Below are 23,328 nucleotides of genomic sequence, written 5' to 3' on the forward strand. Positions count from 1 at the left end.
TGAAGGGGTTAAGCCCTCCCGCTACCCCACCCCCCCCCCCCCCCCGCAAGCCCTCCCCAACCATCGTTGGGGCGAATACCCCATTCACCCACCCTCCCGCTACCCACAATAAAAAAATACACACACACAGCAGCCGCCAAAAAATAAATAAATAAATGACAATAAATACATTGGAAATACATTTTTATTGATAGTGTAGATGTGCAGGGGGTCTCCGGAGCTGAACCGCGGTGGTTTTAGGTCTGGGGACCCCGTGCCCCCCGAGATACAGGCCCCTTTAGGGGGTGCCGGTAGCCCTCTGCTTGGTTTAAAGGTCCCGATCACGTGATCGCGGCCTGTAAACCAAGCAGAGCAGAGGGCTACCGGCACCCCCTAAAGGGGCCTGTATCTCGGGGGGCACGGGGTCCCCAGACCTAAAACCACCGCGGTTCAGCTCCGGAGACCCCCTGCACATGTACACTATCAATAAAAATGTATTTCAAATGTATTTATTGTCATTTATTTATTTATTTATTTATATTTATTTATTAATTGTGCTGCTGCTGCTGCAAGTCGTAAACTCACACCAAGGGCCAAACACCCCCCTCACCCCCAATAAAAAAAATTCACGCACAGCAGCCCCACAATTAATAAATAAATCTAAATAAATAAATAAATAAAATCTATGTAAAACCCCCTCCCCCTATTCTCGCTTTTAAAACGCCCTGCCTTCTCTCTAATCTATGTAAAAAAAACCTCCCCCTATCCCCCTATCCCCCTATTGTGTGTGTGCGTTAAGCTTCCCTGCAAGCTATGTAAAAAAAACCTCCCCCTATTGTGTGTGTGTTTAAATCTGGCTGGCCTGTGTTTCTGAGTGCTGAGTGCTCTGCGTTTAACCAAGCAGAGCAGAGGGATACCGGCACCCCCTAAAGGGGCCTGTATCTCGGGGGGCACGGGGTCCCCAGACCTAAAACCACCGCGGTTCAGCTCCGGAGACCCCCTGCACATGTACACTATCAATAAAAATGTATTTCAAATGTATTTATTGTCATTTATTTATTTATTTATTTATATTTATTTATTAATTGTGCTGCTGCTGCTGCAAGTCGTAAACTCACACCAAGGGCCAAACACCCCCCTCACCCCCAATAAAAAAAATTCACGCACAGCAGCCCCACAATTAATAAATAAATCTAAATAAATAAATAAATAAATAAAGACATGAAGAGAAATAAATACTGTATATACTGTACAGTATATACACTGTATATATATATATATATATATATATATATATATATATATATATATATATATATATATACAGTATACATATATACACTGTGTATATATACTGTATATATATATATATATATATATATATATATATATATACATACTGTATGTGAGTGAAAAGAGAAAAAAGTAACCCGTATGGGAGCACTCAGGTATGCAATTGATATATTTGTTTATTTATTTGACACAGTGCAAAAAGGGATGAATAAACAGTACATGATTTAAAAACACTTAAAAAAGAGGCATGGACCCTTAAACACTAATGAACAGCACTAGGGAACGACACACACTGTCAACCCTAAACATGAAAAGGATAGTGACTCAAAAAACACTAGGGAGAATCAAAGTGAATCACAATACAGTAGGTTACTGGGTTTAAAGGCACCTACAGTATACAACGCTAAGGATAATGCACACTACAATACCAAAAAGTATTTTAACCAAGCAAGTAAACCAAAATCAATATATACTGTAAGTAACAACCAGAAAAGACAATTTAAAACCAAACTAACCCTTACAATACCAAGGATTACATCTATCTAATTGTAAAAAACCTTATACAGTACATTATACACAGCATTGTTTAAAAACCCCTTCCCCCCTAATGTTTGTGTTAAGCAGATTACACTGAAGGGAGAGAGATATAAAGGCCTAAAGCCCCTTCCCCCCCTAATGTTTCTGTTAAGTAGATTACACTGAAGGGAGAGAGATATAAAGGCCTAAAGCCCCTTCCCCCCTAATGTTTCTGTTAAACAGATTACAGTACATTGAAGGGAGAGAGATTTTACAGAAACACACATTAGGGGGGAGGGGGCTTTAAACAGATTACAGTACATTGAAGGGAGAGAGATGTTTCTGTTACCAGTAAATCTCCCTCCCTGCATTGCTAACCACCCTCACCCCCTACCCACATACCGTTAACCCCCCCCCCCATCCTGGCCATGGCCCCTCCGCTTCTGCAAAACAGACACAAAAATTAAAACATACAAAGTAATGTCCCCTAACCCCTTAATCACCATAGCGGTTATTAACCGCTACAGTCATGAAGGGGTTAACCCACCCTCACCCACCCACCACTCGGGATGCCTACATACCCTCCCACACTAACCCCCCCCCCACCCGTGAGGCCTAACCACCCAATCAGTTCCCACAAGGGAGGCCTACCCACATACCGTTGGGGAAACACCCCACCCCCACCCCAGTACCCACAATAAAAACAGTACAATCACCCACAATAAACAGCATTCTATTTATTAAATACATTACCCACCCCCTGTGCCCCCCCCCCCCCATAAATACAAGATTTATTCTTTTACATTCAGGGTCCATAACGCAGCCCCACGCTAGTCCCCGGTGGGCTGGCAGGGCACCTGGACAGACCTACAGTTTACCAGCAGCATTCCACAGGTTCTGGAGGCCTGCTGGTGGATCCTGCCAGCACCATGGCGCCCAGGTGGTCTCCTTGGGTCACCGTGAGCCTCAATTGGGTCCACACGGTAGGCCCAAGGATGTCTGGGAGCCCCGGGTCAAACCCACAGGTGTCTGCGGGGCCTCGGGTGGTTCCCATGGGGGTCTGGGGAACTCACGGGTGCTCACTACGGGTCCGCGGTGCCCCCACAGAAGTGGGACCACACATCATCATCCCCGCACCTACGGCTCGGAGGTGCCCCCACAGAAGTGGGACCACACATCGTCATGCCCGCAGACTACGGGTCCGCGGTGCCCCCACAGAAGTGGGACCACACATCATCATCCCCGCATGTGTCACCCGTGGAACCACCAGCCTGCTACCCTTTAGGATACCCGAGGATTCCCCGCGGGTGGTCTCCAGAGGTCCCACGCAAAACCACGGAAGTAACCCTGAATGTAAAAAAAATAAACCTGGCCAATACATTCAATACATACACCCTCCCCCCCAACACCTACAGTACAATAATGTGCAAAATAACTATTATCCAGATATGGATAATAGATTAATTGCCCATTATTAAAAACATTAACTAGCATATACAAATAAATAAAGTACTACTGACCTCATCAATACGAAGTGTCCGATGCCAGCGCCTTCCTTCTCTTGCCCACACAAAACATAGCCAAAACCAAGCCAATACATTGCAATTACATTCAGATATCAATTAACCCCTTAAACACCTTATCGGATAATAACCGCAAAGGTAATTAAGGGGTTAAGCCACACAGGCACGATACCCACCCTTCACCCATGAATTTGTACTGTGGCTTCATCATGCAACTATATATATATATACTGTATATATATACATACAGAGAGACAGAGAGAAAGAGAGAGAGAGAGATATATACAGTATATATATATACACACGTTATATACACACCCATGATAAACCAAATATACAGTACAAATAAATGTAGAAGGGTTATCAAAACCATACTGTTCTACAACCAAACACTTCTCCATACAGATACTACATTAAAATCAATTTCCTTTAAAAATCCTAACTGATCTCACAATCTACTGTACTGTATATGATCACAAACCAATGAAAAAAAAGTCACATTCCAAAATGCATAAAATCTATGCACCATACTGTATACATTCTGCAAATTAATCAAACGTAAACAAAAATCAGTTAGCAATCATTATTTACACCCCTAAACATTTCACACTCAATCAAGAACAATGAGACCATTAACAGATTCACGCCTAGAGCAGAACAATTAAGCCTTTGAAAAAATATAAGTACCGACAAAAATACAACCTTTACAGTACAGTACAACCAAGGCTATCTATCCCTGACCTTCCTCAAACACACAATACAATACCAAGGAATAATACATCTATCTAATTTTAAAATACTTTAAACTCACAAAATAATTAAAAACACATCTAATCCAGCTTTTAAAACATCATCATTTCTTACCCTGAATGTATACTGTACTGTATATCTCTCTAGACATATATATTGTACATACATACATACAGTGGCAAGAAATGATATACCACAAAAAAATAAAAATACACAGGTTAAAAAACCTTTTGAAAAAATTAACAAGTTAAATAAAATACATTTCTTTACTGTAGTTCACTTACCATTACTTGCCCCCACCGACTCCCGTTGCCCAGCTTACTCACGAACCAATCCACGATCAGGAACCCATAAAATAATAAACCATTGAAAATAATAAACATTAAACTAAAAATCCAAACCAATCCACGGGTCTTCTACTTGTAATACACCTTCATCTGTATTCTTCTTTCTTCTATCTCCTTCCGGGCGGGGCAGGGCGTGGTCTTCTTTCCATCATCGGCCACGCCCTTGTCTTTTTCCTTCTCCGGAGGTCCTTCCTCCGCGGCGTCTGGCTGCAAAATGAGACGACATAGGCTTTTAAAGGCCTATGACGTCACATTTTGCGTCATGGTTCCCACGGTCCTGATTGGACCGTGAAAACCATGTGTGTTGGCCGATAATAAAAAAATGATGACGTCACTTAAAGGGAATGAAAGCACAGCCAATCAGAATGGCTTTGCTTCAATTGCCTTTAAGATGACGTCATGAAAAGGCACATGGCCGTGCACACATGGTACTAGAGCCAATCAGAGCGTGGGAACTTTATCCCTACTCTGATTGGCTCTGGTATACCATGTGTCAGGGGCTTGGGGGAGAAAGGATGTGACGTCAATAAGGATAAAGTTCCCACGCTCTGATTGGCTACCGTACCACGTGACAGGTTTTCATTGACGTCACATCCTTTCTCCCCCAAGCCCCTGACACATGGTATACCAGAGCCAATCAGAGTAGGGATAAAGTTCCCACGCTCTGATTGGCTCTAGTACCATGTGTGCACGGCCATGTGCCTTTTCATGACGTCATCTTAAAGGCAATTGAAGCAAAGCCATTCTGATTGGCTGTGCTTTCATTCCCTTTAAGTGACGTCATCATTTTTTTATTATCGGCCAACACACATGGTTTTCACGGTCCAATCAGGACCGTGGGAACCATGACGCAAAATGTGACGTCATAGGCCTTTAAAAGCCTATGTCGTCTCATTTTGCAGCCAGACGCCGCGGAGGAAGGACCTCCGGAGAAGGAAAAAGACAAGGGCGTGGCCGATGATGGAAAGAAGACCACGCCCTGCCCCGCCCGGAAGGAGATAGAAGAAAGAAGAATACAGATGAAGGTGTATTACAAGTAGAAGACCCGTGGATTGGTTTGGATTTTTAGTTTAATGTTTATTATTTTCAATGGTTTATTATTTTATGGGTTCCTGATCGTGGATTGGTTCGTGAGTAAGCTGGGCAACGGGAGTCGGTGGGGGCAAGTAATGGTAAGTGAACTACAGTAAAGAAATGTATTTTATTTAACTTGTTAATTTTTTCAAAAGGTTTTTTAACCTGTGTATTTTTATTTTTTTGTGGTATATCATTTCTTGCCACTGTATGTATGTATGTACAATATATATGTCTAGAGAGATATACAGTACAGTATACATTCAGGGTAAGAAATGATGATGTTTTAAAAGCTGGATTAGATGTGTTTTTAATTATTTTGTGAGTTTAAAGTATTTTAAAATTAGATAGATGTATTATTCCTTGGTATTGTATTGTGTGTTTGAGGAAGGTCAGGGATAGATAGCCTTGGTTGTACTGTACTGTAAAGGTTGTATTTTTGTCGGTACTTATATTTTTTCAAAGGCTTAATTGTTCTGCTCTAGGCGTGAATCTGTTAATGGTCTCATTGTTCTTGATTGAGTGTGAAATGTTTAGGGGTGTAAATAATGATTGCTAACTGATTTTTGTTTACGTTTGATTAATTTGCAGAATGTATACAGTATGGTGCATAGATTTTATGCATTTTGGAATGTGACTTTTTTTTCATTGGTTTGTGATCATATACAGTACAGTAGATTGTGAGATCAGTTAGGATTTTTAAAGGAAATTGATTTTAATGTAGTATCTGTATGGAGAAGTGTTTGGTTGTAGAACAGTATGGTTTTGATAACCCTTCTACATTTATTTGTACTGTATATTTGGTTTATCATGGGTGTGTATATAACGTGTGTATATATATATACTGTATATATCTCTCTCTCTCTCTTTCTCTCTGTCTCTCTGTATGTATATATATACAGTATATATATATATAGTTGCATGATGAAGCCACAGTACAAATTCATGGGTGAAGGGTGGGTATCGTGCCTGTGTGGCTTAACCCCTTAATTACCTTTGCGGTTATTATCCGATAAGGTGTTTAAGGGGTTAATTGATATCTGAATGTAATTGCAATGTATTGGCTTGGTTTTGGCTATGTTTTGTGTGGGCAAGAGAAGGAAGGCGCTGGCATCGGACACTTCGTATTGATGAGGTCAGTAGTACTTTATTTATTTGTATATGCTAGTTAATGTTTTTAATAATGGGCAATTAATCTATTATCCATATCTGGATAATAGTTATTTTGCACATTATTGTACTGTAGGTGTTGGGGGGGAGGGTGTATGTATTGAATGTATTGGCCAGGTTTATTTTTTTTACATTCAGGGTTACTTCCGTGGTTTTGCGTGGGACCTCTGGAGACCACCCGCGGGGAATCCTCGGGTATCCTAAAGGGTAGCAGGCTGGTGGTTCCACGGGTGACACATGCGGGGATGATGATGTGTGGTCCCACTTCTGTGGGGGCACCGCGGACCCGTAGTCTGCGGGCATGACGATGTGTGGTCCCACTTCTGTGGGGGCACCTCCGAGCCGTAGGTGCGGGGATGATGATGTGTGGTCCCACTTCTGTGGGGGCACCGCGGACCCGTAGTGAGCACCCGTGAGTTCCCCAGACCCCCATGGGAACCACCCGAGGCCCCGCAGACACCTGTGGGTTTGACCCGGGGCTCCCAGACATCCTTGGGCCTACCGTGTGGACCCAATTGAGGCTCACGGTGACCCAAGGAGACCACCTGGGCGCCATGGTGCTGGCAGGATCCACCAGCAGGCCTCCAGAACCTGTGGAATGCTGCTGGTAAACTGTAGGTCTGTCCAGGTGCCCTGCCAGCCCACCGGGGACTAGCGTGGGGCTGCGTTATGGACCCTGAATGTAAAAGAATAAATCTTGTATTTATGGGGGGGGGGGGGCACAGGGGGTGGGTAATGTATTTAATAAATAGAATGCTGTTTATTGTGGGTGATTGTACTGTTTTTATTGTGGGTACTGGGGTGGGGGTGGGGTGTTTCCCCAACGGTATGTGGGTAGGCCTCCCTTGTGGGTAGTTAGTGGGTGAGGGTTGAGGGTGGTTAGGCCTCACGGGGTGGGGGGTTAGAGTGGGAGGGTATGTACAGTAGGCGTCCCAAGTGGTGGGTGAGGGCGGGTTAACCCCTTCATGACTGTAGCGGTTAATAACCGCTATGGTGATTAAGGGGTTAGGGGACATTACTTTGAAAGTGTTATTTTTTTTCTCTGTTTTACTGTACAGCAGCGGAGGTTGCCATGGGTAGTGGGTAGTGTATTGAATGTATTTATTGGTTATTATGCGTTAACCCCTTCATTACCTTAGCGGCTATACGCTATGCTAATGAAGCCTCGTTTCTGAACTTTTAATAATATTGTGCAGGAGCAGGGGGTCCCCTGAGATTAGATTTCTGTCTCAGGGAACCCCCTGCTCACTCTACAATATTATTAAAAAGACAGAAATGCTGCTTCTTTACCATAGCGCATAGCCGCTAAGCTAAAGAATGATTCTTTAATGATGTGTGTGTTTTATTCACAGTGTAGATGTTCTCCGGAGCTGAAGCGCACAGGTTTCAGGTCTGGGGACCCCGTGCCCCCCGAGATACAGGCCCCTTTAGGGGGTGCCGGTATCCCTCTGCTCTGCTTGGTTTACAGGCCGCGATCACGTGATCGGACCTTTAAACCAAGCAGAGGGCTACCGGCACCCCCTAAAGGGGCCTGTATCTCGGGGGGCACGGGGTCCCCAGACCTAAAACCTGTGCGGTTCAGCTCCAGAGACCCCCTGCACATCTACACTATCAATAAAAATGTATTTCCAATGTATTTATTGTCATTTATTTATTTATTTTTTGGCGGCTGCTGTGTGTGATTATTTTTTATTGTGTTTAGCGGGGGTGGGTGACGGGGTTTATAAATGTGAGTTTATAAATAAAATAAAGAATATTATTTATAGGGGCCTTAGAACAGAAGTTCCCACGCCAATTGCGCGCTCATTGCTCTTTTGTTACAATGTTGCTGGTCTTGCGGGTTTGCAGTCTGGCAGCAAAAAGCAGTTTGTACTGTAGTACTGTGTGTGAGATAAAGTAACCAGTTCTTTTATTGCTGAAGTCGCCACTAAAAACTTTTATTTACAAATACAGTACAAAAACCGTGCAACACACAACAACATTCAGTATCCTTTGTTTAAGTACAGCAGGTACTATAGGGTAAAACATGTACTGTACAGTACAGCACAACATTACAGTATGGTCTCACTGAAAGTCCTCCCCATTTTCCAGCCATGGCCGATGCCTTGCATGGCGCAAAACGCCATTAATGCAGTCTCTAACGCCTCTCATTACAGGATCTGTAACAGGGTAATAGCGCTGCATTTCTTCCACAATCTTTTTCCTTAAATTGGCAGGAAGGGCATTTTTTTGGCGATTCCCATCATAGTTCACTTTGAACACCCACTCGCAGTACAATGTGTAGGGAACATGGTGTTTAAATATGATCAAGGCATACTTGTGTGGTATACCAGCACTCCTCACCCTATACTTCTCCCTCAGCGCCGGTGTCAGATCGCACAGGGAGATGTCGGGCACTGTTTGTATGCGAGCGGGTGTAGGAAGTCTTTTGGGAGCGGGTGTACTTGAGGCGATGGGCAATGGTAGGGTGTCTGGGAGGAAGCTTTCCTCCGGTAGTGGTCGCCGGGTTGTCTCCTGGCGTGGTCTAGATGGGGTTGTCATGTCCTCCTCAATAGCATAGTACACTGTATCTTCTGGTGGAGGGTGTGTGCTTGGTGATGGAAGGGGGTCGAAGGTACCATGCATCACATCCATGTCACCCCCCTGCTCCAGCATCGGGGAAACAGGGGCATTAACACCGAGCAAATAATGTATGCCCGCTATGTCTGCCTCTATCTTGTCCATCCGTTGATCCATCCGTTGCTCCATATGTAGCATCCGTTGATCCAGCCGTTGCTCCATATGTAGCACCGACTCCAGAAGCAGATCTAGCTTTGCCAGCACACTAGAATTCCCGGGGAGATCCACACTTAGCCCATTCAGGATCCGGTCCAACGAGCTGCTTGTGCATGGCATCTGGAGATCTGGGGGGATGGGTGCAACGGAGGATGAGATGGGGGTTCCCTGGAGAGAAGCGGCATCGATGGAGAGTGGAAGAGGTGACCTGGGGATGCCCGGTACAGGAGAAGCTGCAGCGTGGTGGAAGAGGGATGGAGAAGGTGACCGCTGGATTTCCGGGAGAGAAGCAGAGTCGTCCAAGAGCAAAGGAGACAGTGACCCGTTGATTTCAGAGGCAGCAGCATCTTCAGATGGAACCGGAGAAGATGGGGGTGGAGAAGCCGGGCTGAAGATTTCCGGGACAGCTACAGCAGAGTCGTCGAAGCATATGGGAGCAAGTGGTCTGCGGATTCGGTGAGTTGGCTGCCATGCGTCTTGCGAACCGAGCACAGTACCGTATTTCTTCTTCACATAATAAGGCTGACGTGTTTTAAAAGCCTTAGCCTTTGGGGTCAGCAGAAGGTTTTCTTTGTTGGCCTTAGCCTGTCGCTTTGCCTTTGGCTTGGGAACGGTAACTGCCTTTCTCTTTTTCAGTGTGGCAGGCACAGCAGAGGTGAGATGATTCTTTCTTCCATAGAACCGGGGATGCTCCATGTAAGCGGGAGGCACAATGCAGTATCTGGACAATGCCTCAGATAAAGATCAGCAAGTGGTGGGCTATGCAACGTGTACAACCTTTTATGCATGGTGGCCAGGTACAGGTGTTGAAAGTGGGTGGTCTGTTATGTGAGTCATTAACATATAAATACACCATCCATTTTGTGGATTCACTGCACATTGAATACACATCGACTAAACATCGAATACACATTCTTGTGTTTGTATTTCTTTCTACAGTACTCGCAGCAATGCCTGTTAAGAAGATTTCAAAGGATCTCAGCATGAGAATGAAGGAGATGTACACGAGCGGACAACGAATTGCAGATATCCAGCGCTGGTTAACTGCTTCTGGCCTCGTTGTGCCATCAAGCACTGTGTGCTATCATGCACAAGGAAAAAACAGAGACCGCAAAAAGGCACCAAGGGTAACAAATGCGTAAGTATACTGTATTTATAAAACTTAACCAAAAAAAATATAGAAAACTGTAGTGTACATCTACAGTATACCGTATTTATATAGTATATTTATTATATTACAACAGTATATACTGTAGTGTACTGTATGTGTGGTCAATTTATATTTTTTGTGCAGCAGTATACACTTTTGGTATATTGCAATTCATCTGACAACGGAATATACAGTATATGATGTGTATTTATTATGATATAACAACAGTATACCGTATTTATATAGTATATTTATTATATTACAACAGTATATACTGTAGTGTACTGTATGTGTGGTCAATTTATATTTTTTGTGCAGCAGTATACACTTTTGGTATATTGCAATTCATCTGACAACGGAATATACAGTATATGATGTGTATTTATTATGATATAACAACAGTATACCGTATTTATATAGTATATTTATTATATTACAACAGTATATACTGTAGTGTACTGTATGTGTGGTCAATTTATATTTTTTGTGCAGCAGTATACACTTTTGGTATATTGCAATTCATCTGACAACGGAATATACAGTATATGATGTGTATTTATTATGATATAACAACAGTATACCGTATTTATATAGTATATTTATTATATTACAACAGTATATACTGTAGTGTACTGTATGTGTGGTCAATTTATATTTTTTGTGCAGCAGTATACACTTTTGGTATATTGCAATTCATCTGACAACGGAATATTTATATAGTATATTTATATTACAACAGTACTGTATACTGTATATTTTGTCTATTTATATTTATAGTACAGCAGTATACATTTTTTGTATATTTATATTTACTGTATATTACAACATTACATGTACAGTATACAGTATACATTTTATATTGCTGCATATTAATAACACAATATAATTTCTTTGCATTGTAGGGAGACTACTCTTCTGGTGGACAGAATAAGTGAGGAGAATGATGAGAGGAGCGCATTAAGGGTTAAAAACACTCTTCAGGAAAACCACAATCTGACTGTATCCGAGAGCAGCATAAAGAAGATGAGACGCAGAATTGGATGGAAATATGGACGTGTGAGGTTAGTAGTGGACAGTACAGGAGGTACTGTACTGTAAAGTAAAAATGTTGTTTTGCAAACTGTACTGCGCTGTGACGCTAACATTTTTTATTCATTGTCATTACAGAGCGTACCCCATGATACGGGACGCAAACAAAATCAAAAGAGTGCTCCAGGCCCAGGCATGGATCGACAGCGGTGAGACTTTCCAGGATTGCATCTTCACTGATGAGTCTACTGTGTCGCTGGAGAGATTTGCAAGATTTGCGTTCCACAAAAAAGGCCGCATAACTTTGAAGCCACGGCCAAAACACCCTGTGAAGCTGCATGTGTGGGGTGCCATCTCTAGGCGTGGACCGGGATGCATTGTCGTCTTTGAAGGTACAATTTCTCAAATATAATGCCGCCTAATGCACTGTACTTGACTAGTGTTGCCTTACCGTATGCACTGTACTGTACTATTGAGCACTTTTCTTTTCTTGCTATAGGAATCATGAATAAAGATTTCTTCCAAGACAACATTGTGCCCGTGATAGTGCGATACATCACACAAGACTTTCCCAATGGTCATCGCTTTTACCAGGACAATGATCCCAAGCACACCGCGTCGACGGCGCATATCCTTGAGCGCGGCATCAACTGGGTGAAGACGCCAGCGGAGTAAGTGTAGTAGACCGTGTCCCATTTATATGTTCCCCACTGTTTTTACTGTGTACTGTATCTCTTAAACTAATTGTCCTTTCTTTCCAATCACAGATCACCAGACTTCAATCCGATCGAAATGGTCTGGCATCAGCTGAAGGACCACATCCGTAAAGTGGCGAAACCCTCCAAGAAGGACGAGTTGTATACAGCCATAATGAGTTTTTGGAACAATGAACTCACCGTTGAACGATGCAATAAATATATAGACCATATTGCCACTGTGTTGCCCATTGTCATCGCGCGCAATGGACAAGCATCAGGAAAGTAGTACAGTGCTGTAGTATTGTACAGTAGGTACACTATGATACAGGTAAGTATGGCACAGATTTTAGCTTTCCCAATAGTCAGAGTTTACAGTAGTTCCAGTATACAGTACAGTAGACTAGTTTGACATACTACAGTAACTGCCTACTAACTGCTCCATTTTTTCTTTCCAGAGAAAGCTGCACCAGCCACCTACTGTACAGTAGGTCTACCATAATACAGTACGCACATACAGTACAGTACAGTAACTGAACAAAGTTTTTGTTTTCTTGTCGTTCCAGGAAAAAGGGTGCACCAGAGGGGAGGGGGGGCCTTGTGTTCATCAAATCTGCTTGTGCAGTCAAATGTACAGTATATAAACAGCAGTAATGATGTACACAAAACCTCTCCTCTCTCAATGAACTACTGTACCGCAGACACAATGAGGATACTGTTACAGTATGAAGGGAAAAAGAACAGGATGGGTTATTTAACATTACAGTATACTGTGCAATATTTATACTGTATATTTATATATACTGTATTTTTATTCTAAAGGTATTCGAGAATGTACTCTACTAGATGAGGACCTGGTGACTTTCAACACTCTCAGACACACAGAAAGGATTATTTCACATCACTGTATATTTATCCTGTATATTTTCAGTAATTTAGAAGCAGTGGCTGTTCTGAACAGCCCAGGGCCAGATTAACAAAACAATGGCTTGGATTGGATTAGCCAGACGATTGATGCTTGGCCAGGGAGGGATTAAAAACTCTAAGGGAGGGGGTGGGTGGTGTAGCTGTAGGATTGTGTCAGTATTTCCAACGCCAGGTCACCCTAATAATTGCATGAATAAACCCCCAAAGACAAGGCCCAAATATACTAGTACAGTATACTGTACAGTACTGTAAAGTATGTATTATTGTGTGTTGATGTTTTGAATTGCTGTTAACTTGAAAAGTTTCACCATTGTATTGTACTGTATTTGTAAATAAAAGTATTTTGTGGCGACTTCAGCAATAAAAGAACTGGTTAATTTATCTCACATAAAGTACGTGAATACGACCGCAATCACCATTGTACAGTAAATGGGTGCATAGGATGGAACGACAGGTGCTAAAGGGGTATAAATATGATACTGTATTTATCAGTATTGATCAAAGAGAGTTGATCAGAAGGATTCCCCTTATAAAGTATACAGCACTCTATTGTCATTCATACAGTACAGTATACTGTAGTAAAAGGTAGACAACACATGGTCTTGCAGTACAGTATACTGTATTACTAAAAATCTGTCAGGTTGACCAGAATCACTGCGGATATCGGAAAATAATACAATTTTATTAATTCTACGTACTGTATATAAGGGGAATCCTTCTGATCAACTCTCTTTGATCAACACTGATAAATACAGTAATTTATCTCACACTCAGTACTACAAACTGCTTTTTGCTTGCAATAAACAAACAAACAGGGAAGCGCTACTGTATACTGTATGAGTTAGGATCAGGCCCAGCAGCCACTTTATGTTGAAAACCACATATGAAATGAGCATAAATTTGCATGAATAATTACACAAAAATATATAAAATAAATAGCACAAGTCTCTGACAGAGAGAAATTGTCCAGGTGGTGTGGATACAGGTTAATGCCCCTGTCTGATAGGACAGACTCGGGCAAGAATGGCCTGTGAGAGGTGAATATCCAGAATGGTAGCTGGGATGGAAAGCGCTACCAACTGTGCAGGTATTGAAGTGTGTAGAAATGGGAAGGTGCCGTAGGCATCAAATGTGGAAAGCGCTCACCCAGACTTCATACACTGCGCTTTTTGCTTGCATACTGCAAAGCCGCAAGACCAGCAACATTGTAAAAAAAGAGCAAAAAAAAGAGCAATGAGCGCGAAATTGGCGTGGGAACTTCTGTTCTAGGGCCCCTAGAAATAATATTCTTTATTTTAGTTATAAACTCACATTTATATATAAAGTATATATTTATTTCTCTTCATGTACTGTATTTATTTAGATTTATTTATTAATTGTGGAGCTGCTGTGCGTGAGGGGCCATGGCCAGGATGGGGGGGGGGGGGGGGGTAACGGTACAGTATGTGGGTAGGGGGTGAGGGTGGTTAGACCTCACAGTACATTATGCACATTGGGCCCCCCTCCTCCCCACATTTACATACTGTACTGTACACTACACGACATCAATGCAGGGAGGGTTTACCAATGCAGGGAGGGTTTACCAATGCAGGTAAGGCTTTAGGCCTTTACAGTATATCTCTCTCCCTTCAGTGTAATCTACTTAACAGAAACATTAGGGGGGGAAGGGGCTTTAGGCCTTTATATCTCTCTCCCTTCAGTGTAATCTGCTTAACACAAACATTAGGGGGGAAGGGGCTTTAGGCCTTTATATCTCTCTCCCTTCAGTGTAATCTACTTAACAGAAACATTAGGGGGGGAAGGGGCTTTAGGCCTTTATATCTCTCTCCCTTCAGTGTAATCTGCTTAACACAAACATTAGGGGGGAAGGGGTTTTTAAACAATGCTGTGTATAATGTACTGTATAAGGTTTTTTACAATTAGATAGATGTAATCCTTGGTATTGTAAGGGTTAGTTTGGTTTTAAATTGTCTTTTCTGGTTGTTACTTACAGTATATATTGATTTTGGTTTACTTGCTTGGTTAAAATACTTTTTGGTATTGTAGTGTGCATTATCCTTAGCGTTGTATACTGTAGGTGCCTTTAAACCCAGTAACCTACTGTATTGTGATTCACTTTGATTCTCCCTAGTGTTTTTTGAGTCACTATCCTTTTCATGTTTAGGGTTGACAGTGTGTGTCGTTCCCTAGTGCTGTTCATTAGTGTTTAAGGGTCCATGCCTCTTTTTTAAGTGTTTTTAAATCATGTACTGTTTATTCATCCCTTTTTGCACTGTGTCAAATAAATAAACAAATATATCAATTGCATACCTGAGTGCTCCCATACGGGTTACTTTTTTCTCTTTTCACTCACATACAGTATGTATATATATATATATATATATATATATATATATATATATATATATACAGTATATATACACAGTGTATATATGTATACTGTATATATATATATATATATATATATATATATATATATATATATATATATATATATATATACAGTGTATATACTGTACAGTATATACAGTATTTATTTCTCTTCATGTCTTTATTTATTTATTTATTTATTTAGATTTATTTATTAATTGTGGGGCTGCTGTGCGTGAATTTTTTTTATTGGGGGTGAGGGGGGTGTTTGGCCCTTGGTGTGAGTTTACGACTTGCAGCAGCAGCAGCACAATTAATAAATAAATATAAATAAATAAATAAATAAATGACAATAAATACATTTGAAATACATTTTTATTGATAGTGTACATGTGCAGGGGGTCTCCGGAGCTGAACCGCGGTGGTTTTAGGTCTGGGGACCCCGTGCCCCCCGAGATACAGGCCCCTTTAGGGGGTGCCGGTATCCCTCTGCTCTGCTTGGTTAAACGCAGAGCACTCAGCACTCAGAAACACAGGCCAGCCAGATTTAAACACACACACAATAGGGGGAGGTTTTTTTTACATAGCTTGCAGGGAAGCTTAACGCACACACACAATAGGGGGATAGGGGGATAGGGGGAGGTTTTTTTTACATAGATTAGAGAGAAGGCAGGGCGTTTTAAAAGCGAGAATAGGGGGAGGGGGTTTTACATAGATTTTATTTATTTATTTATTTAGATTTATTTATTAATTGTGGGGCTGCTGTGCGTGAATTTTTTTTATTGGGGGTGAGGGGGGTGTTTGGCCCTTGGTGTGAGTTTACGACTTGCAGCAGCAGCAGCACAATTAATAAATAAATATAAATAAATAAATAAATAAATGACAATAAATACATTTGAAATACATTTTTATTGATAGTGTACATGTGCAGGGGGTCTCCGGAGCTGAACCGCGGTGGTTTTAGGTCTGGGGACCCCGTGCCCCCCGAGATACAGGCCCCTTTAGGGGGTGCCGGTATCCCTCTGCTCTGCTTGGTTAAACGCAGAGCACTCAGCACTCAGAAACACAGGCCAGCCAGATTTAAACACACACACAATAGGGGGAGGTTTTTTTTACATAGCTTGCAGGGAAGCTTAACGCACACACACAATAGGGGGATAGGGGGATAGGGGGAGGTTTTTTTTACATAGATTAGAGAGAAGGCAGGGCGTTTTAAAAGCGAGAATAGGGGGAGGGGGTTTTACATAGATTTTATTTATTTATTTATTTAGATTTATTTATTAATTGTGGGGCTGCTGTGCGTGAATTTTTTTTATTGGGGGTGAGGGGGGTGTTTGGCCCTTGGTGTGAGTTTACGACTTGCAGCAGCAGCAGCACAATTAATAAATAAATATAAATAAATAAATAAATAAATGACAATAAATACATTTGAAATACATTTTTATTGATAGTGTACATGTGCAGGGGGTCTCCGGAGCTGAACCGCGGTGGTTTTAGGTCTGGGGACCCCGTGCCCCCCGAGATACAGGCCCCTTTAGGGGGTGCCGGTATCCCTCTGCTCTGCTTGGTTAAACGCAGAGCACTCAGCACTCAGAAACACAGGCCAGCCAGATTTAAACACACACACAATAGGGGGAGGTTTTTTTTACATAGCTTGCAGGGAAGCTTAACGCACACACACAATAGGGGGATAGGGGGATAGGGGGAGGTTTTTTTTACATAGATTAGAGAGAAGGCAGGGCGTTTTAAAAGCGAGAATAGGGGGAGGGGGTTTTACATAGATTTTATTTATTTATTTATTTAGATTTATTTATTAATTGTGGGGCTGCTGTGCGTGAATTTTTTTTATTGGGGGTGAGGGGGGTGTTTGGCCCTTGGTGTGAGTTTACGACTTGCAGCAGCAGCAGCACAATTAATAAATAAATATAAATAAATAAATAAATAAATGACAATAAATACATTTGAAATACATTTTTATTGATAGTGTACATGTGCAGGGGGTCTCCGGAGCTGAACCGCGGTGGTTTTAGGTCTGGGGACCCCGTGCCCCCCGAGATACAGGCCCCTTTAGGGGGTGCCGGTATCCCTCTGCTCTGCTTGGTTTACAGGCCGCGATCACGTGATCGGGACCTTTAAACCAAGCAGAGGGCTACCGGCACCCCCTAAAGGGGCCTGTATCTCGGGGGGCACGGGGTCCCCAGACCTAAAACCACCGCGGTTCAGCTCCGGAGACCCCCTGCACATCTACACTATCAATAAAAATGTATTTCCAATGTATTTATTGTCATTTATTTATTTATTTTTTGGCGGCTGCTGTGTGTGTGTATTTTTTTATTGTGGGTAGCGGGAGGGTGGGTGAATGGGGTATTCGCCCCAACGATGGTTGGGGAGGGCTTGCGGGGGGGGGGGGGGGGGGGTGGGGTAGCGGGAGGGCTTAACCCCTTCATGACCGTAGCGGTATTAACTGCTACGATCGTGAAGGGGTTAAGTGCACCCGCAACCCCCCCCCCCTCCCGCAAGTCCTAAACTCACACCAAGGGCCAAATACCCCCCTCACCCATCCCCACTACACACAATAAAGCGGGCACGGTGGGTTAACCCCTTCATTGCCTTAGCGGCTATCCGCTATGGTAATGACGCAGCATTTTCCGTATTTTTAATAATATTGATCAGGAGCAGGGGGGTTCCCTGAGCATTAATTTCTGGCTCAGGGAACCCCCTGCTCACTGTACAATATTATTAAAATACAGAAATGATGCTTCTTTACCATAGCGCATAGACGCTAAGGTAAAGAACGAGTGTTTATTTATACTGTATATTGTATGTGTTTTATTGATAGTGTACATGTGCAGGGGGTCTCCAGAGCAGAAGCGCACAGGTTTCAGGTCTGGGGACCCCGTGCCCCCCGAGATACAGGCCCCTTTAGGGGGTGCCGGTATCCCTCTGCTCTGCTTGGTTTACAGGCCGCGGTCACGTGATCGGGGCTTTTAACGCAGAGCTGGATACCGGCACCCCCTAAAGGGGCCTGTATCTCGGGGGGCACGGGGTCCCCAGACCTAAAACCACCGCGGTTCAGCTCCGGAGACCCCCTGCACATCTACACTATCAATAAAAATGTATTTCAAATAATTTTTAATGTGTGGATGTTTGCGCAGAGAGAGAGCAGCGGATCTCTCTCTGCTGCAAACACATCTCGCCCCCGCCGCCCATACAGTACTGTAGTATCATTTATGTATGTGCATATACAGTACAGTACAGTACTGTATGTTAGGGCTTACAGGGGTTGTTGTTATACAGTATATATATATATATATATATATATATATATATATATATATACTGCATTACAATTCATTATAGGGGACGGCTTCACAGAGAATAGCTCGCAAGCGCCACCATGTGTATTTTGACGGCATTGCAGTATTGTAACCAGCCGGAATAAAAAGCTTAAATTCCTGCCGGAAAATAACGCAATGCACTCTGGCTGAAAAATATCAGAAACCTGAATACACCCGAGTATACCCGAATTCGCGGGACTAGCCGTGCTCGAATAAAGTGTGTCGCCAGTGTACATAAAAGAGGAAGGGAATCCATGTATAAAGGTTCTATACACGTGTAAGTAAACATCATATACTGTAATCTCATTTAAACATAATACACCTATGTATGCAATTGAAACGAAAATGTAATTTTGTATTAACTGATTGGAATGTATTACTGTATACCATGAGACTGACTTATGTAAATAGATTATACATACAGATGGTGCATATATATAGATGTATAGATAAGGATGTATATAGATGGATTGATGAGATATAAATAAGAATGGGTGGAAAGATAGATAGAGATGTATCTGAACCATTTTAACCATTTGTATTTAGAATTTAAGATGCATGATAAGTGAACCACAGAACTTTCCCCAAAAGTGGGGTCAAACTTATAGAGCAATAGAGGCTTTAACCAACCCTTGTGGAAAAGCAGAAGACCCCTGTATCACTTGGGCAGTTCCTCCTCCTCATAGCATGGGTAAAATGAGTTGTACGCGTTCTCCCCAACCCTACACTGAAGCTTGGGCTGGACAATTACATCTCCTTTAATTTCATACTGCAGGGACCTCCAGCTAATGACATTCCCATTAAGATCCTTACTATTAAGCAGAGCCTGTTGAATGTTTTTGGAGGTCAAAACATAATCCCACATGTGGACATCACTTATTTCACCCATAAACGACTGTTTGGAATCAAACCCACCCCCATAGGAGTCCTGTTCCTGCCCCAGTATAATGCTCATCTGGATATTAATAGAGAATCCTTTCTTTGAAGCCCTTCTAGGGTAGAGTTTCCCATTGATCCAAAGCTGGATAACTCCTGTAGCCGATTCCCAGCTCACACAGGTGTGTTTCCAGTCCAAAACCGCTGCCTCCGTTTTGATACGGGTTTCTTCCTGGTTGATGTAAACAGAGGCGAAGTTTGGCGGCTTTGGGAAGATTAGAAAGGTGTTGTCCGTTCCTGAACCAGGAATGGCCAAGGAGAAAAGGGAATGGTCTCGGTTGAGTTCAGTGTAGGATCGGAGGCAAATGGTGAGTTTGTTCAGTGGCTTTTCCAACGTTGGCTTCAGAATCACATATGAGGTGGAAGTCTCTCTGGGAAAAATAAAGACTTTGCTGTCCAAATCTAGGAAAGATGGAGAAAAAGAGCCATTTATTGTATTGAGCAACAGGGATTATAATAAAACTTGATTGTCCAAAACTGGTAACAGACAGGAAAGACTAATTACAAAGGACAAACTATTTTTAACTATGTATTTATTATATTTTTTTGTTTTGTGTTGTTTAATAATGTATGTATCTGTTTATACAGCTTGTTAATTTTGAAATGAATATAAATACTGTGATGATAGCAGAAATTTGAGAAGGAAGGACACATTTACAAATTTTGAGTAGCATAGATAATTCACCTGAAAAGTCCATCAAAATGCACAACATTAAAAAAATGTCCATTTAGCTGTGTCCTGTGTTTGTAATCTTTCCCTCTCGTGCGTTGTTTTCTTTTTTAATATTTTCTTTGTACTCTTCCACCTAAAACGGTTCTTTTATCCTACAGTATACCTAGCTTGTCCCAATTTCCCCTCTTCTTCCTCCTCTCTCGCCACCAATCACAGTGCCCTCTTTCACACCCGTCTCTATCCAGCACAGGCGGCTCAAAGACTGATCCACTGATTGAGCCACCTGTGCAGAAGCAGGGATATCCTGAAAACCTGACCTGTTGAGGGGGCTTGAGAACCCATGAGTTGACTCAATCATGTTTACAAACCCTTCTCTGACCACCCAAACCTTATGGATTCTCACATTGTTCCAATAATAACCCATCTATCTCATTGAAGACCATGTATAGTAATGTGTCTTCTGCCAGTTGACTTGAATGGACTGTAAAGTGTGTTCCAGAACCATCCTTGTGACAGGAGACTGCTTAGTAAATGTGTACACCTGACCCCGGGGGTCACGACGACTGGAATGGAGAACCCCAGAGTTAAACCACAATGTGTATAATCCCTCTCATGTGTATAGTATTTACAATGATTCACTTACTTTGTTGTGCAAGAGATCCAGTGAATAGAAACCACAGCAGACACCTCTCCATCTTCCTGCTTCTTAGACAAAGCACAGTGACCGTTAGTACAACCTGAGCTTCACCTGCCTTAAATTAACAACAATTCAGTGTTTGAGGGGTATATTCTATCTGTCTGTTTGCTAGTATGTATATATCTTTTAAAGTGTGCAATCACCACATGCTGTTGTTGGCCATGAAAGTGGGAGGAAGCTCTGCGTGCGCAAACTCTTGCTGACTACAAAGAGACATCCCACAAAAAGAGGTCAGCCAGAGGAAATCAAACTGCTCACAAGTCACAGCTCACTCTAACAAAAACTTATTAAGATTGATGCTCCAGCTATACGTATTTGGTTGGTACAGTACAATTTTACCAGAAGGTTTACCGGCCAGTAAGCAGTATACCTGTATATACCCTTTTCTTGCTGCCGCTCGCACACTCATCGCTGCCTCTCTGCAACAGACCAATGAGAATATTCAGTGGCCACTCACTCTCACTATACAGCCAACCTATCAGCATCGCCGAAGATTCCATGGTCCCAGCGAGTAGACTGCATGGAGTAGCAGGAAATCGCAGAGGTCCACCATACAGTAGTATGGTGAAGGGGAGTGTATATGTGTGTTGGGGAAGTGTATAAGATTGCTGTGGGGGTTATATATTAGTGGACTGGGTATATATGAAGGTGGGGGTGTTAATGAGGCATGTGTTGTATATGTGAGAGGGGCAAGGTATATATTAGGGGTGCAGGGTATGTACACATGTACCTATTTTTCATCTGGGGAATTGAGTACGTTATGGCTGTCAAATTAGGGTAAAAGGTCATCAATCACCTCGATTTAACCCTTTAAAGCATGTCCCTGGCATTAGTGCACTTTGGCTCTAGGAGGGACACCCCTTTTAAAAGATTGTTTTAATGAGAAAGAGTTACCTGAATATCTCCTGAACGTTAAGGACCGATCTGCGCTCTTTTTTCCCCAGACTCTTCTCTCCTCTGTCTCTGTGCTTTGTGCTTTACATACTCCACAGGTGCCTATCTCATAAGCAATAACTATTGCGACATATTGCCGGACTATGACCGGCAATCAGTGTTGAAAGAGGTAGCGCATTCCTACAGTAATTTACTTTGGCAGCTGAGCGACTAGGAGCTTCTGTGCTTATCACACTCACATATACCTGTGGTGTGTTTTTTTGCCTATATCATACATTATATGTGAATAACCTATTACCATTCTTTTAATTGATGCAAATCATTAGCCAATAAGATTTATAGGGGCTTATTCACTAAACTTCGATAAATTCAGTGCATTGCTGAGCAAGTTTGCATCTTCTTACCGCACAAAAAAAGTGTCAAAAAGGTATTAACTAAGAAAACAGTTTTTTGTTTTTCCCCAATACTTATCACACTGCAGTCTGGAAGAGCTGCACGGAGACAGCTGCTTCTCCGTGCGATCGTACAGTTTTAATGTTAATGTTAAACTACATTAATTTCAGCCTCGGGGACCCCCTGCTTCCCGAGATACAGGCCCCGGTATGAGGTGCCGGTATCTCCTATGCAGTAAAATGTCCCGGTCATGTGACGTGGGAGATTTAAACAATGCAGGGAGATCCCGGCACCCTATACCAGGGCCTGTAACTCGGTAACCAGGGGGTCCCCAAGGCTGAAATTAATGTGATTCAGCTCAGGAGACACCCTGCTTCAATACTCTAAGGTAATGAAGCTGTTTTATTGTCCATTTTAATAGAGGCTAGCCGCTAAGTCTGTATTTCTAACCATGTATTATTTGTCATATTAACTATGCCCAGGACATACTTGAAAACGAGAGGTAACTCTCAATGTATTACTTCCTGGTAAAACATTTGATAAATAAATAAATAAAGTAAATAAGGCAATGAAGGGGTTAAGAAACAATACCTGGTTTATTGGGGGTAGAGGGAGTGGCACAGGATGTGGGGTCAGGCCTACCGGGTGGGTAGCGGGAGGAGTTAAAAGCCCTCTGGTTCTCTATCAAGATTTCAGGAGTTGCAACCAAGCTCACATAATGCTGATGAGAGCGAGACAGCAAGGCCCTTTCTAAAAAAAATATCTGTCTTGCTGTTCTTGTCCCCCCCGGCCTATATAA

General features: G+C 42.4%; 1 protein-coding gene across 3 annotated transcripts; it reads right to left on the bottom strand.

Moving 5' to 3' along the window:
• Positions 1-19,214: 19,214 nt before the first annotated feature.
• On the bottom strand, positions 19,215-22,269 carry LOC142498905 (C-reactive protein-like). 3 transcript variants are annotated; one of them, XM_075607537.1, is made up of 3 exons: positions 22,137-22,269; positions 21,189-21,247; positions 19,215-20,274 (listed from the first exon to the last, which is right to left on the bottom strand). In XM_075607537.1, the coding sequence occupies exons 2-3, from the start codon at positions 21,238-21,240 to the stop codon at positions 19,595-19,597; spliced, it is 732 nt and encodes a 243-aa protein (XP_075463652.1). In that variant the 5' UTR covers positions 21,241-21,247; positions 22,137-22,269; the 3' UTR covers positions 19,215-19,594. The 3 variants fall into 3 exon arrangements, with proteins under 3 accessions (XP_075463652.1, XP_075463653.1, XP_075463654.1); XM_075607538.1 differs by having other exon boundaries at positions 21,189-21,297; positions 22,137-22,253; XM_075607539.1 differs by having other exon boundaries at positions 21,189-21,250; positions 22,137-22,216.
• Between the last annotated feature and the right edge of the window lie 1,059 nt (positions 22,270-23,328).

This window comes from Ascaphus truei, chromosome 7 (genome assembly GCF_040206685.1).
Source record: "Ascaphus truei isolate aAscTru1 chromosome 7, aAscTru1.hap1, whole genome shotgun sequence".
NCBI lineage: Eukaryota > Metazoa > Chordata > Amphibia > Anura > Ascaphidae > Ascaphus > Ascaphus truei.